This window comes from Canis lupus, chromosome X (assembly GCF_011100685.1).
Source record: "Canis lupus familiaris isolate Mischka breed German Shepherd chromosome X, alternate assembly UU_Cfam_GSD_1.0, whole genome shotgun sequence".
Classification (NCBI taxonomy): domain Eukaryota; kingdom Metazoa; phylum Chordata; class Mammalia; order Carnivora; family Canidae; genus Canis; species Canis lupus.
The window spans coordinates 107209402-107225980 of NC_049260.1; the positions used below are offsets into that span (position 1 = coordinate 107209402).

The 16579-nt window shown below is 46.2% G+C and overlaps 1 protein-coding gene across 1 annotated transcript in view; it reads right to left on the reverse strand.

Annotated features, from left to right (window-relative positions):
* The window catches only part of LOC119868238 (cancer/testis antigen family 45 member A8-like), a 21280-nt gene extending 14325 nt beyond the window's left edge, over window positions 1–6955 (reverse strand). Inside the window, exon 1 of the mRNA XM_038588398.1 lies at window positions 6845–6955. Coding sequence (XP_038444326.1) covers window positions 6845–6943 — 99 coding nt within the window. The 5' untranslated portion in view covers window positions 6944–6955. The remainder of the gene's footprint in view (window positions 1–6844) is intronic.
* Window positions 6956–16579: the final 9624 nt, after the last annotated feature.

Below are 16579 nucleotides of genomic sequence, written 5' to 3' on the forward strand. Positions count from 1 at the left end.
GGCAAGGAGAAGCAGGCTCCACGCACCAGGAGCCCGATGTGGGATTTGATCCCTGGTCTCCAGGATCGCGCCCTGGGCCAAAAGCAGGCGCCAAACCGCTGCGCCCCCCAGGGATCCCCAAGAGACTCATTTTAGACGTAAGGACACCTACAGCCTGAAAATAAAAGGTTGGAGAACCATTTACCATTCAAATGGTCCTCAAAGAAAGCAGGGGTAGCCATCCTTATATCAGATAAATTAATGTTTATCCCAAAGACTGTAGTAAGAGATGAAGAGGGGGCAGCCCGGGGGACTCAGCGGTTTGGTGCCGCCATCAGTCCAGGGCATCATCCTGAAAACTTGGGATCGAGTCCCACATCGAGCTCCCTGTGTGGAGCCTGCTTCTCCCTCTGCCTGTGTCTCTGCCTCTCTCTCTCTCTCTCTGTCTCTCTTGAGTAAATAAAATCTTTTTTAAAAAGTTTCTAAAAAAGAGAGATAAAGATGGACACTATATCATTCTTAAAGGATCTATCCAATAAGAGGACCTAACAATCATCAATATTTCTGCCCCGAATGTGAGAGCTGCCAAGTATATCAATCAGTTAATAACCAAAGTTAAGACATACTTAGATAATACACTTATACTTGGAGACTTGAACGCAGCGCTTTCTACAATCCATGGATCTTCTAAGCACAACATCTCCAAAGAAACAAGAGCTTTAAATGATACGCTGTATCAAGTGGATTTCACAGATATTTACAACTTTACATCCAAAGGCAACTGAATACACATTCTTCTCAAGTGCACATGGAACTTTCTCCAGAATAGACAAGTGGAGTCTGGGCACCCTAGAAGGGCCTTGGTATACTGACATTCTGCACACTAAGATCCACATGTAATAAAAACATTGCCTTTTTATGAAGAGACTCCAGGCTTTGATCATACTAAATGTGAAAAGTGGTGGTTGCTGCCAGGTGGTACAATTTCTGCTGATTTCCAAATGGATCGTGTGTTTTCTATTTCACTTGCCTGGGAACACTATTTTACATAGGTTGCTTTCAATCACAGAAACAGAAAACTATCCTGTTCTAGCTAAAATGATAGAAGATGCTGACAGCTAAGTGGAGATTTGCATCAAATGAGGCTGAATCCTGTAACAATAATAGAACTAAGGGCCTGGTCCATTCCCTGGGTTCTCTTCTGCTTCTTTGAAACTACTCCATCCCAATTCCAGCTCCTCCTCATGATCGCAACTTGGCTGCTTGGGATCCTCACTTGCATGCTACTCCAGTCCTGTGTAGCAGAAGAATGCGATCACATCTCTCCCTTGGGCTTCCTGAAGAAGTCCTAAGGTGTACTGTGATGGAATCCTTTCATTCCCATATCCACCTGCAACAATTATTTTGCTCTACAGGGCATCAATCAGAACGTGACAACTTACTTAGCTCAGGCCTCATATACCAAATGCACATATTGAAAGATACCACGCCCAATAGGTTTGATCATGTCCTTATATACAGAATCCTGTTTTCAACAATCAGAACATAAATTCTTAGGGATGCCTGGATGGCTTGGTGGCTGAGCGTCTGCCTTTGGCTCAGGGCATGATCCCAGAGTTCCACGATCGAGTCCCGCATCAGGCTTCCTTCATGGGCCTTCTTCTCCCTCTGCCTCTCTCTCTCTCTCTCTCTCTCTCTTTCTCTCTCTCTCATGAATAAATAAATAAAATCTTTTTTAAAAAAAGAACATAAATCCTTCTCAAGCATGCAAGCATTAGCAAAGGTGACAACAAAACCAAATCCTAAATTTCAAGCAGAATATGTTCTCTAAACAAAATGAAATCAAATTAGTACTTCTAAGCAATACAAAAAGGCCCTCCAAAACTTGATAACATGATTCTCAATCAATACTTGCTATTTGTTTTTTGTTTGTCTGTCTAGGAAAGCCTCACATGACAGAATCTGTGGGACACAGGTAAGGAGAAACAGAGAGGAAAATGTATAGCTTTATATGCTTCTGTAAGAAAATAAAAATGGCTGCAAATACTGAGGTCTGTCCATGGAGGGAGATACAAAACGACTACAAAAAATCCCAGGACAGTAGAGCGAGAGCTACACTGTGTTCTGAACATGGTGTGTCCCCACAAACATGTGTTGAAATCCAAAGCCCCAAATAAGCTGGTATTAGGAGGCATCAGGGACCATTGACAGGTCCTGATTTCAGGACAGGGTCATGACCCCAAATGAGTTTAGTGCCTCAGAAAGAAGGCTCCAGAGAGACCCCGAACCCTCTGAGCACTGAGGGCAGAGAGAGGGCACCAGGCTCTGAACCAGGCAGCAGGCCTTGCCTAGAACGCCCTGGTGCCAGTACCCTGGTGGTCCTGGGCTTCCCGGCCTCCAGAGGTGGGGCCAAGACGTGTCTGTCCTCGTCACCTTCCCAGTTCGTGGCATGTTACTATGGCAGACGGAACACACTAAGACCGCTCCTCAAAGCAAAGCGTAAGTTAATGACAGGGAAAAGGAAAATGATCATAAAGACCTTCAACAAAAGTAAAAGTTGGTCGCTGACAGGACTATCAGCCCACGCCATCCTCGGCATGTTTATCAAGGACAATTTAGCCACAGATAAACTACACTAGCAACAAAGCAGGAGACTGAGCCCTGCATTCCTGAAGACAGTTCTGTGAAGGACAGCAGGAACACCCAGAATGATGTTATAGGAAATTTGGAATCTGAGATGAAACAGACGCTTTTCTGGAATAATGAAACATAACAAATCTCACCAAGAAAAAACAGAAAACCTGAACTCTAGTGTATGTCATACAACTTTTAGCACCAACTGAAGATCCTTCCTATACTGAAGGCTTTCCTGAGGTGTTCTTCACACATTCAGGGGGCAAATAATACCAGTCTAACTCAAACTCTTTCAGAAAAGAGAAGAAAGGGTGTGAGTTCTCTTCTCATTTTATGAGGACAGTATAAACCTGTTGCCAGGGCAGTCCAGGTGGCTCGGCGGTTTAGCGCCGCCTTCAGCCCAGGGCGAGATCCTGGAGACCCGGGATCGAGTCCCATGTCAGGCTCCCTGCATGGAGCCTGCTTCTCCCTCTGCCTGTGTCTATGCCTCTCTCTCTCCCTGTGTGTGTCTTTCACGAATAAATAAATAAAATATTTTTTAAAAATAAAATAAAAAATAAACCTGTTGCCAAGCATCTAAGAAAAACATTGGAAGATAGGAAAACGAAAGTTCCAGATCTCTCTCCTGAATCTAGACACACAACTCCTAAACAAATGGTTAGCAAATGAAATTAAATAGGACATAAAAAACCAAGCGTTGGTGGTTGCTGGGTCTATTGCTGAAAGGCAAGACTGGTTTCCCCCTGGAACATCCATCAGTATAATGTGCTACATTAACAGCAAAAACCAGGAAAAGTCACAGGTTGAAAAACCAGGTTGAAGGTAGTACCTACTCATGGTAAACAATATCAGCAACTTCAGATAAAAGGAACCTTCTTTTTTTGTTTTGTTTTTTTTTCTTTAACTTAAGAAAGGTTATCCGCCAAAAAATAGACAACCAACCAAATATATTGCTGTATTTAATGATGACATAACCATCCATTTTTTTTCTTGACTTTAAAAAAAGACAAGGGTGTCCACTGTGTATTCAAGAACATACTGCAGGAAATAAAAAACCAAAAACAAAAACCAAAAATAAATAACTAAAAATTAATATTTAGAAAAAAACATACTGCAGGAACTAAAAAATGACAGTAAACATGGTAATTATAATTTTGGAAAAGTAGAAGTGATATTGTCATTGTTCACAGTTGACATGATTTCTGACACAGAATATCCAAAAGGATGTAAAGTATTGAGAATTAACGAGTGTATAATTGTCAAGTTACTGGACATTAGAGAAGAATCCAATCACCTGTATTTCTGTGTCATAACAAATAAATTAGAAAAAGATAGTTAAAATACCATAAGAACAGTGCCAAGAATATCAAGGGCACTTGCTGGCTCAGTTGGTGGATGGTGGGACTGTTGATCTTGTGGTTGTGAGTTCGAGCCCCAAGTTGGATGCACAGATTACTTAAAAATAAAAAAAAATTAAAAATAAGAGAACATCAAAACCCATCAAGTAAACCTAACAATAGGTATGGCTGAAGCATTGAACATAAAACTTACAGAAGTCAAAGGACTCAGCATTTGGAGATAAATACATTTCTTGTGGATTGGAAGACTTGTATTAATTCACTGTTGTCAATTGCCAGAATAATTATTGCATCACTTAAAATTCAAATAATTTTATTATTTTTATTTTTTAAAAGATTGTATTTATTCATGACAGACACACAGAGGCAGAGGACATAGGGACAGGGAGAGGGAGTCTCCCTGTGGGGAGCCCAGTGTGGGACTCGATCCCAGGAAATTGGATCACGACCTGAGCCAAGGCAGACGCTCAACCACTGAGCCACTCAGGCATCCCAGATGAGAATAATTTATTTTATTTAAAATTAAAAAGAAATCCACTCTGTTATAATTGGTGGAAATTCAGGCGCTGATAATAAATAGTATATGGAATTCAAAGAGTTTAGAATAGCTGAGACCATCTCTTGGCAAAAGAACCACGTTGGAAGACAAATAAAAGCAGACATCTGACTTACTGGAAAGGAGAAGCAATGAGAACTCTGTGGTATTGGAGCAAGGGTAGACGGATGCACCACAGCGACAGGACAGAGTGTCTAGATATAAACCTGGAAACAGCAGTTCCTAGATTGCCGACAACGGGGCTGGCAATACTTTGTGCTCCATTTACTAAGTCCACCTGCTCCCTACGGGAAACTGCGTCTAACCTCCATCCTGTCCACATCACATAGATCTCTGATGAACAGATGATCTAGAGGAACTTAGGATATTACTTTTGTGTCCTTAAGCAGGCAAAGCTTTTGAAAAGAATAAACGCACTGACTTTGAGTAAAAGATTGATTAGACTTAAACTGAACAATTCTGTTCATCAAAAGACACTATTAAGAGAGAGACATAGGGGAGTGCCTGGGTGCCTGAATTGGTTAAGGGCCTGCCTTCCATTCAGGTCATGATCTAAGGGTCCTGACGTGATCAGCATTGGGCTCCCTGCTCATTGGGGAGTCTGCTTCTCATCTGCCCCTCTCCCCCACTCATGCTCCCTCTCTCTCTCTCTCTCCATCTCTCTCTGTCTCTCTCTCTGTCTCTCTCTCTCTCTCTCTCACACACACACACACACACACACACACACACACGTGCCTATGCAGCGATATCTCTCACAAATAAATAAAATCCTAAAATAAAAAGAGAGAGTGACAGCGAGTGATATGAGGTACTTGAGTGGCTCAGTTTCTTAAAAATCTGACTTTTGATTTCAGATCAGGTCATGATCTCAGAGCAGTGAGGTCAAGCCCCAAGTTGCAGTCACGCTGGGTGTGTAACCTACATGAGATTCTCTTTCTCACTCCGCCTCTGCTGCTCCCAGCCTCCATCCTCCAGCTACAGTGCCCAGAGTCCCCCTCGTTTAAAAAAAGAAATAGGAAAGAGCAATAAAGTTAAAACAGATCAGCTGATGACATGCAAATTTTATATTAAATATGTGTAAATATCAATATATGTTGAGCTAGAGATGATTTTAATAATACAAATATCTCAATAAAATGTAGGTAAAAGTCCTGGAACAGCTTTTCAAAAGAGACATAGGTCAATAGGCAGTAACGTATCAACCAGAACAAAATGCACATTTAACATGAGAGGTCCCTGCACACCCACCAGCGTGGCCGAGATTAAAGACTACCTTTATAGCATATGTTCGCGATATATAATGCAACAAAGTCACATACATGGTCAGCCCTAGATTCTCACTTGATACCCAAAGTCATTGAAAGGCTTAGATAGAGCCCTGCAAGACCGAGATACAAAATCAAGGAAAAGTATTCAACCACAGGCTGAGACAGAGCATCCACGTAACAACAACCTGCCTCCAAAAAAAAAAAAAAAAAAAAAGTGCATTATAGCGCCTTACCAACACCTCACCCCAAAGACTGGGACAGACCACATCAGGGAGAATCCAGCCCCTAAGGTAGAGCCCCCTAAATGCTCCCCAGCCAGGGCTGAGATACAGTAGCCAAGGAAGAGTAGCGCCCCCGCCCCCCACCTAAGGGAGATGAAGCGCCGAAGGAAACCTCCTCACCAAGGGATGAGAGACAGCACTGAAGGCACATCCACTCTTCTGGGGAGAGATGGACCTTCCCAGGAAGAGTCTCAGCTCCCCAGACCTCAGAGGGAGCACCAAGAAAGAGCCCAAAGCCTCAGTGCTGACAAAGCACCCAAGGTGAAGTTCTCTCCCTGCCAGGACTCAGACGGAGCCCCCCAGGGAGATTTCCCTCTAGTCTTAAAGCATCCAAGGACCAGCACCCTCACAAGAGGTGACCAAGCACCTGGAAAGTCACACGGGACTCTGAGACCTCACCTGGATCAGCTGAACACCAGAAAAGCCCAGCGTCATCATGGCTGACACAAGCACCCAAGGAAAAGAGCGCCCTGGTTCTGAGCTAAGCACCAGAGAGAGTGTCTCACAGGCTGAGGTAGAAGCCCTCAGGGAGAGGAGCCCAAGGCCTGGGGTAATGCACCCCAAGAAACATTCCCCTCACAGGGCTTGAATGGATCCCCCGGAAACACTCCCCACCACTCACCCTCCCGGCCTCCCTTGCGGCAAGCCACCCCTGCGGCAGCCACCCCTGCGGCAGCCACCCCGCCCCCGCCCTGCTCCTCGCCACCAAACCCAAATCCCCGAAACCCTGAACCAAACGCCGCCTCTGTATAGGATTAAGATAATCACCCAAAGTCGCGTCCCCACACGGGTCCTGAGAGAGTTCCACAAAGAAAGTCCCTCGCAGAACTCGGAGACAAAACCAAGGAACAGCCTCCTCTCCAACATGGCGGAGATAACCTGCCCAGAAACATGCCTCCCCCTGAGTTTAGATCACAACCAAGCAAATGCCTCCACAGGCTGAAGTAGATCCCCCGGGAACACACCACAGCCAAGGAAAAGGCACATCCAGGGCACAGAGAGCCCCCAGGGAAAAAGAATCCACACTCCCAGTGGGAAATCCTCACCTTGTTCCAGGAGGCCCGTCGAGCACCTCACACAACGGCAGTAACGCCTCTCAGGTGGAACTTTCTAGAAAGCGCCCTCTGGGAGTTCCTGGAAATACGCCCCCTGGGGGGTCTGGGAGTGCTGTGCACAGATTGCTGCCATGGGAGAAGACGCTGATGTATTACTACTGCCCCAAGGAAAGGAGAGAAAATGAGTGGGAAATATCAGAGAGGGAGACAGAACATGAGAGACTCCTAACTCTGGGAAACGAACTAGGGGTGGTGGAAAGGGAGGTGGGCGGGGGGGTGGGGGTGACTGGGTGACGGGCACTGAGGGGGGGGCACTTGACGGGATGAGCACTGGGTGTTATTCTGTATGTTGGCAAACTGAACCCCAATAAAAAAATAAATTTATGCTACTGCCCCAAGGAGTGTAAGGGAAGCTGCAGGCCATGGGGAACGGCTCACCACACTGCCTCACAACAGCCCGGTTCCCCGAGAAGCTGTGTCACAGCTGGTTGGTACTGGAGGAGCCTCCTGCCTCCCCAGGAGCCTGCCGTGCCAGCTGCCCTGACCCTGGAAGCCAGTCTTCCCAGTCGCGTCTCAGGCGCCCCCTGCAGGAAGAACTCGGTCACACAAGCCATAGGAAAAAACATTTACCGGAACCAGAACATTTTTTACATAACAGCCAAAGGGTTGAATTTCCACTTGACTGGATATACCAAAAATTGACCCACTGTTTTAACGAAAAAAAAAAAAAAAGAGGAAGATATTTTGTTCATCATAATTACTAGGAAAAATTAAAGGTTTTGGTGAAAAAATTGTCTACAAAAATATGCTTTGGCAGGTTATTCTTGGGGGAGAAATATTCAAAGTATTTATTGCACATAAAGTGAAATCAAGACAAGATTACAAACCGTCATCCCTTCTATTCAACACTCCCTACAGGGGTGCCGCCTGGCACCTGAAGATGGTGAACAGGGCTGTACCCACAGAACAAACTCTCAGACTGTTCACTAATGGACAAACCCCAGGAGTGGTGCTTTCCAGGGAGTCACCAGGCATGTCACTTAGGGACAATTGTCTGGGAATAGAGATTGCTGGGCAGCTCCAATCCATTTGGTACCCTCCAGTGGCTGACAGGTCGTGGTTGTACAGAGCTACTGTGGATGTGACGTCATTGGTTTCAGGGCCTCCATGGAGCTGAGGAGAGGGCCCTAGGAATAGCGTTCATCACAACAGCCCAAAGCTCACTGTACCTCCTGGGATCTAGCCATCTTCCTTGATGTTCGCTCTTCCCATCGTTGCCAGCCTTGGCTTAATTAGCAGAGTTCATAAACCATTGAGTAGACAGGATTTACTCGTGTTCTCATTACTTGTATGCTTGACTGGATTTTCACAAGCCCTTCCTGCAACAACCCAGAAGTGCCCGCTCACATATGCTACATTCTAAATGAAGTTTGACTACTGTGCATCCGACTATACATTATTTACACTGCTTTCCTTTTTGTCCTGGAAGGAAACTAATATAGCCAGTGCCTGCATATTGTGAAAACTACCTGCAAAACAGGCCTCCCGGATGGTTTCTCTGGCCAACTGGTTCCATGAAATGCACATGAGGACACGGGTGGAAATTCAGAGAGTATTGGTTTTCAACTTTGCATGATAAAATCACCCAAACTCAGTGCCTGAAAGTTCCCCCAAACCTAGTGGGTGAAAATATATCCATTTCTTTTCTTCTCTCACAGTTCCATTGATCTGAATTCTGAAATATTTTTACGTACTTATGTGAATTCCATCATAATTAACATAGTTTTGGTGTACAACATACTGATTAAACAATTCTTTATATTACTCAGGGCTCCTCATGATAGGTGGAATCTTAATCCGCTTCACGTATTTCACCCATCCCTCCACCCACCTCCCCACTGGTAACCACCACTTTCTCTGTAGTTAAGAGTCTGTTCTTTTGCTTGTCCCTATTTTTCATTGTTCATGTGTTTACTTTCTTAAATTGTACGTATGAGACAAGTCATTTATTATTCGTCTTTCTATGGCAAATGGACAACTCAAATGTGGTAAGTAAAACTGAGGGTCATACTTTAGATGGGGTGACACAGCGCCTTTTGAGGAGAAGGTGGGATTAAGGAGAGAGGGGAAGGGTGACAAGTCAAGGGAATCAGAGTTGAGGCAAAAGGAGGAACGGATACAAAGGCACACAAATGGTCTCAGGCTGCCATGAGCTGGGGGCCAAGAGCCCAGTGTGGCTACATCACAAGGATGGAGGGAGAGGTAGGGGAAAATGTGGGGGGTCCCAAGAGTGCTTGGAGAGATGCTCTGCTCTTTTCAACTGCGCCTTCCATGATTGCACTTCAAAGTCCTTCCCGGCTGAATGGTTCAAGATCCTGGTTAAAACAGTTTAAACACAGGTCTGGACAGCCCACTGCTGCCGACATAACAGACGTTTGCTAGAAGGCGATCAATCTATTCCTCCTTTGAGGTTCTCTGACCATCACTTTTAGAGATTACGTGAATTGAATAATGTACGCATGGAATCCCTATGGGAAGAAAATCATCAGGTATCAGTAGAGACCTAATGCACACCCAAGGGCACAAGACTGTGGGACCCTGACTTTTGATCCTCTTAGATGATCTACACGTTATGTAAAAGCTCCTTCCCAAACCATCAGGGTAAGTTGTCATGGAAGCAGGGCAGGAAGGTCAGCACCCGGGGTTAAGGTTGCCTCCTCCTCAAGACTCCTAAAACAATCTCTGGCTCCAGAGGCCTGGTTGCTTTCCTGTCCCCAGTCAGTAAGAGTTGGCCTTAGCACTTCCTGAGAGGGCCACCTTGCCTGTTCCCTCACGTCCTTGGCCTGAATCTCTTCACAACAGAAGGACTGAATAATCCGTACTTCACGGATACAAGGGAGGAATGGGAAGAGATCAGACATTCCCAGTGTGTTCAGGGCCTGGACACAGGGGCACCCCACAACTTGTTGGTTCATGCTGAGGGTGATGAGAAGTGATTGCTGGGCTCCTTAGTGCTGTGTGACCACTCTACGGACCAGACTCTGGGGAACCTGGCACACAAGAGGGACACTCAATGCACAGAAAAGCTCCACCACAGGCCCACATCCTCTCGGGGAGCAGAAAAACCACCCGAAAGGAGATGTGGGCCTTAGCTTTCAGCAGACTCTCTGCTGTCAGTATGAACTGGTTTTCTGAGTCATTCCCCTTGAGAGGATACTTTATTATTTTAAGTGCAGGTGCTCAGAAGTAAGCCCATCCTTTCATCCTTGTTCCAATCCATGCTGCACAAATTTCTGCTAGGAGAACTCAGCCTTCTGTGCCGGTCTCCTCGAACAGGGAGTCTCAAGATGTACGTTGAAAACTAAGGGGGTCTTGCCATGCACATTATGAAAATTAATAAAGGGACCTTCCCTGAATTGGAGCCAAGAGGCCAGAAGGGGCAGATCTCACACCCTACCACCTGTTAGCCAATTGTGAATCCAACAGGAAGAGAGGAAACTTGCAAATGCACACTACATGTCAGCTACTGCTTTACGATTTCAGTAAGAGGAAGGAAGAAAGATTTTCCTACTGGCCCCAGCAACAGGCCAGAAAGACAGTCCCAGCTCAGCCAGTGAGGGACAGTCACAGGTCAGGCAATGAGTGACAGCCATGCCAGCAAATAAGAGATAGTCACAGCCCAGCCAATGAGGGACAGTCACAGCCCAGCCAATGAGGGAAAGTCGCAGCTCAGCACCCTAGAAGTGGCTCTATTTTCACTTCCCAGTTTATGCCAGTGGACTTTTTGTTGACCACTGCCTCCTCTCCTCTGTAGAATAGCCTTTCTCTCCTTTATTCTATGGACATGCCTACGGTTTTGTTGCAGATTTCTCACGCGGATTGAAATTCCCGGCTTTTCGAAATAAATGCATTTTGGTGGCAAAATAAGTGAGTTTTATTTTTAAGATTAACTATTTTCACCTGGCAAGACAACGTCCTCCCACTTTTTAGTCTGTAGGATGCAATTTAGTAAGGAATCGTTTCCTTTGGTTCTCAAGAGTGCAAGCCATGGACTGAAGATCAGCCCAGGATTAACTCTGCTTCGTGTCCCGCCCAGCTGTCCCACCTAGAGGGACGATATGCTCTCTGGAGACTCGGTTTTCTCAGGTGTTAAGTGGAAATCTAGACCCTGCCTCATAAGGTAGCTGTGGGGTGGAGATGAGCAGGAAGGTAGGTAGTCAAAGCTCACCCTGACACATTTTCCGTGTTCTGTAAATGTTCTGCTCAGGCTTGGTCCTGCCTAGAGGAGGCAGTCATGGCACAGCACCTGGGAGAGGCTACAGGCTCTGGGGCAGAAAGAAGTTCACGGTGGGTCATTCACTGATTGTCCGTGATCTAATGACAGTGACACTACCAAGGGGTGAGGCTGGATGGATCCTCTCCCTCAATCATGAGGTGTACATGGGGCTCCTGCACAGTTTTGGGTGATGGAACCTGACGGGGAAGGACATAGGACTGCAACGACATAAGACAGTGAGGAGGATTATGTCCCCAAGGTTTGGCTTTTCCCCACCACTCTCGTGATTTTTATTAAAGTCAAAGGAGAACTTTACAAGTCAGTTCAGGCAGGACATCTAATGGTGGGTCCATAGTAAGTAAGGTGGGAATCACCCGCTCAGGCCGAGCCCTATGACCAGCTCACAGGCTATGTCATGCAAAATGAATAAGAAACGGAGAGTGCATAGGGAGCTGACTGGCTAGACAGTGGAGACCATGACTCTGGATCTCTGGGTTGTGACTTCAGGCCCCTCATTGAGTGTAGACATTACTTAAAAAGTAAGATTTATAAAAAAAAAAAAGGTGTTGCCCGGGTATTTAAGTCACTTAAGTGGCCCACTCTTGACTTCAGCACAGGTCATGATATCAGGGTTGTAACACTGAGCATCTCATCAGGCTCTGTGCCAGATGTGGATCTGCTTAAGAATATCTCTCTCCTCCTTCTGCCACTTCATGCTCACCCTCTCTTTAAAAAAGAAAGGAACTCGTTTATGTAGAAGACAATTATAAATACCAGCTACAGGCCTGTGACATGCTGAGGAGCCAGGATATAGTATAATCTGATGAATTGATAGTGTTGTCCCACTTCAGAAGGAAAAAAATAAACCACAACCCATCCAAACTAAATACTTAGGGCAAAAGCCCATGTTTTAATAACAGAAACTTCTAACGTTCAAGTTGCAAGGCTTTTTCTCAGCCACAAGAAGGCAATTTTCTTAGCAAACTCCCGCTAGGAAGCATCAACAATATCTGGTTGCATCCCAGGACAGACCTGCTTTCTCATTGATCACTTCCTTGAGGGGAGTTCAAATTTGGGGTGTGAATATCTTTGTTGAGAAAGTGGTCTGACTCAAGTGTGTCGAGTACTTTCTCAAGGTGACTGATTACGTCTTGTCTTTGAAATCTGAAATTAAAGAGACAAATCGTTAGCCAAGGGAAACCCAAAGAACCTATGAAGCAGAACTCTCTGTAGAAAATTCAAGAAGTCCCATTTACATGAGAACAGGTAAGGGACATCTTCAAGGTTAGGGACAATCCAGCAAATACAAGGAGTACCGGTTATGGGTCTAGGCCCACCTCAACTTTGGTGTGAACAGTAGACCCACGGAGCTTGGAAGAAAAAGTGAGACTCAGATAATATCAATCTAAAACTGGAAACAACATGAACTCTGAGTGAGGACCAGAGTTTCAGAAATGCCAGGTGGGCACGACCCCACCCCTCACCCAGCACCATACTGGGCCCGCTGGGAAATACACTGGACAATTCCTCCTACACTCACCTCGCTGCTTCCTTCATGGCATACGCGACATATTTTCTCCACAGCTCTGGAGGAACTTGCGCTCCTTCAAGCAATTTGAGGATTTTTTCATATTCTGAATATATATATATATATTTAAAAAAAGACCTTCAGCATTGCAAAGTACAAAGAGGATGTAGAACTCAATCCTGGTATCTCAGGAATCATTCAAGTGGTAAAATGTTACAGAGCATGTGGGTTTTCGTTGGTTGCATCCATATACCCGAACACAGCCACCAATGGAACTCTGACACCCAGTAACCAATTAAGGAATGCAGAACAACAACAACAAAACGTTTACTGGGACACTTTAGTCCAAATAAAGAGGAACCATTCCAATTGTGAAAACCCATTTCTGGCAAAGGTTGAGCCTCAAGAGGTCAGTTGAATGTAGTCTAAATCATAGGATGAGAAAGCAGATTTCCTCTGCTTTCATGGAGAGAAATTCTTATTCTACTTATGTCCTCCAAACTGTTGAATCTCCTTCTTTAATTGCTCTTTGATTTCAATATTGATTTCCATTGGCATTGGCAGTTTATCTGGCAGAACTTCTGACACAGACATTGCTCTCACCCTGGGGTCATCTGCAGAGAGACAACTGGTAATGATCCCTCCCACCCAGTGCATACTACCAGGTTTGTGAAGCAAGCCACCCTTGCTGTCACTGGTTAAGTCACGAGACAAAGAATCCAACGGACTGTGTGGAATACCATCTCCTGCCATATGCATAAGTTCTGGAGGAAACAGATTTTGACAAGCAGCCATGAGTGGAGTTTGACCACTTTCCCTCCCCTCCCCATGGATACTGTGAAAGACAGATGCATCTGGAAACCAGGTCCAATATGGAGCTGCAATCTCATGGAATTCAACAAACCCACACGTGCTCCATGTCTCTAAAGTTTTCATTTCATAGGACGATGCTATAACAGATAGACGTATCAGACTTGAAAATTTGCCTCAGGAAAAATAATAGAACAAGGAAACCTCTTATATTCTTGGCACTGTGCATACACACAGGAACCTAATGGAACACTATAACCAATTAAGAAACATTCACAGAGCCCTGGCGCTCATGATGTAATGTCCGCTTGATTCCCTCAACAAAGCAAAGAGCTGAATGTCTCACTCGATGTCAGGATGTCTGATATTGGCACTATATCACCAAAAATCCCAGGCAGTAAATGATGCTCCTCATCTCTCTTTTCTGTCTCAGGAGATCAATTGATTTCTACACCTAGTGCAACACCTCTACTTCATTTCTTCATCCTCCTGTGTGCCGAGCATCAAGCCAAAACTGGCAATCAGCAGTGAACAAGATAGAAGAACAAGTGAACAAGAAGAAACCCAACTTTTTTGGAATGTATAGACTCATGCGGAAGTCAGGTGGTAGGTATAAAGCGAGCAAAGGGAGTAATACAGTTTGAGTTTCTGTCAGGGAGTAAGTAAGCAGAGATGTGACAGATAGCAGGAGGGGAAAGCCCCCATGAGCACGTGGTCAGGCAGGGCACTCTGAGGAGGTGACCCCTAGACAGAGCCAGGAGCAGGAGACATAGCCGACCTACGCACACGCAGGGCAGGACTTCCAGCTGCAGTGGGGGATATGCAGGGCCCCTAGGATGGGATGAGCCAGGGTTCTGAAACATAGGACAGAGGGAGAAACAGCAAGAAGGACACAGAGAGGACAGGTGAATAAAGGAAAGGATGGAAGGTCCAGATCCTGCAGCGCATGCAGACCGGTGTTGGGGCCTCAGATTCTGTTTTGAGTGCAGGGGGGGGGAGCTGACTGCAGACTAAGGATACACATGTCATCATCTAATTTCTGCATGGACATGGTGACTCTGGTCACATGGCAACAGATGGGCTCCTAGGGTCAAGTGGGAAAGCAGGACATAAGCTCAGAAGCTAGTGGAGCATGTGGCTGAGGGAGGAGGCAGTATGGAATGAGGGGCAGTGTAACAAGGGAATCAAGGGTAATGACAGTATTAAGAGTCTTGATAGAAAGAGAGCACAAAGAAGAATGAAAAGGCATGTTCAATAAGGAGAAGGAAACATGTAGACTGTGGAGTTTGGGAAGCCAGGAGCCTTTCCAGGAAGGGCACAATGAACACCTGGTCCAGTGGGGCTGAGAAACTGATGGCAGCATCACCCAGGGCTGGTGACCTTGATGGGAAGTGTTCCCATGGTGTAGAGGAGCTAGGACAGAACTCCCCTGGGTCCGGAAGGAAGGGGAGGGGACGACAGGCATCCTCACCATCTTCCAAGGACATGGCTGAGCCCCTGGGGTGGGATGCTCCCTCGCTTCCCTTTTTCTCTGACAGCAGCGTCATCCTCAGTATTCTCTTAAATGGAGGTGGAACGACGGATTTTCCAGGACGTTTCATTTGGCTTCGAGCCCCGACAGCAGACTCCTCTGCTTTATCAGTCATCAGTTCCTGAGGAGCATCAAGAAACATGTTCCAGATACATAAAAGATGGCGGAAGAGTAGAGTCCCCAAGTCACCTGTCCCCACAAAATTACCTAGATAACCTTCAAATCATCCTGAAAATCTACGAATTCGGCCTGAGATTTAAAGAGAGAACAACTGGAATGCTACAGTGAGAAAAGTTCACGCTTCTATCAAGGTAGGAAGACGGGGGAGGGGGGGGGAGAAATAAAGAAACAAAAGGCATCCAAGAGGGAGGAGCCCCGCGAGGAGCCAGGCAAAGGCCTGGGCGAGTGCCCCCAGAACAGGAAAGCACCGTCCCGGGGAAGCAAGAGCTTCACCAATCTTCCCGGACAGAATAGGTGCTGGCAGGGAGTTAGAGCAGGACTCCAGGAGGGCGGGGCTGCCCTCAGGCTCCCTGGGACACTAACAGACACCTGCGCCCCGGGGAGAGTGCGCCGAGCTCCCTAAAGGGCTGCAGCGCGCGGATGGCTTCAACCGGGAGCAGCTCGGAGGGGCTCAGGGGGAGGAAGAGGCGCCGTGGAGGGGGCTGCGCAGGGCGCCGGGGACACAGCCCAGGATCCGGCCTCCCCTCTGAACAGGCAGAGGCCAGGAGGGCCCAGTAAAGCAAGGACACTCCTGCCCCGAGCTGAGCATATCAGCGGCCCGGCCCCGGAGCCTCCAGGCCCCTGCAGGCTGAGAGCTCCGAGTTACTGCGGGAGCTGAATCCAGGGCTTCAGAGCTGGCTGCCGCCACTGGGGTTGTTCCACCTGGGGCCTCACGGGTAAACAATCCCCACTGAGCCCTGCACCAGGCAGGGGGCTGTGCAGCTCCCCCAAATGCTAACACCTGAAAATCAGCACAACAGATCCCTCCCCCAGAAGACCAGCTAGATAGACAAGTTCCAGGGGAAGTCAAGGGAAATAAAGTATACAGAATCAGAAGATACTCCCCCGTGTTTTGGTTTTTTTTTTTTTTTTTGATTTTTGATTTCTGTTTGCTTCCCCCTCCCTTTTTTTCCTTTTTCTTTTTCTTCCCTTTTTCTTCTTTTTTTCTTCCTTTTTTCTTTTTTCTTTTTCTCTTTTCTTTCGTTCTTTCTCTCCTCTCTTTTTCTCCTTTTCCCAATACAACTTGTTTTTGGCTACTCTGCACTGAGCAAAATGACTAGAAGGAAAACCTCACCTCAAAAGA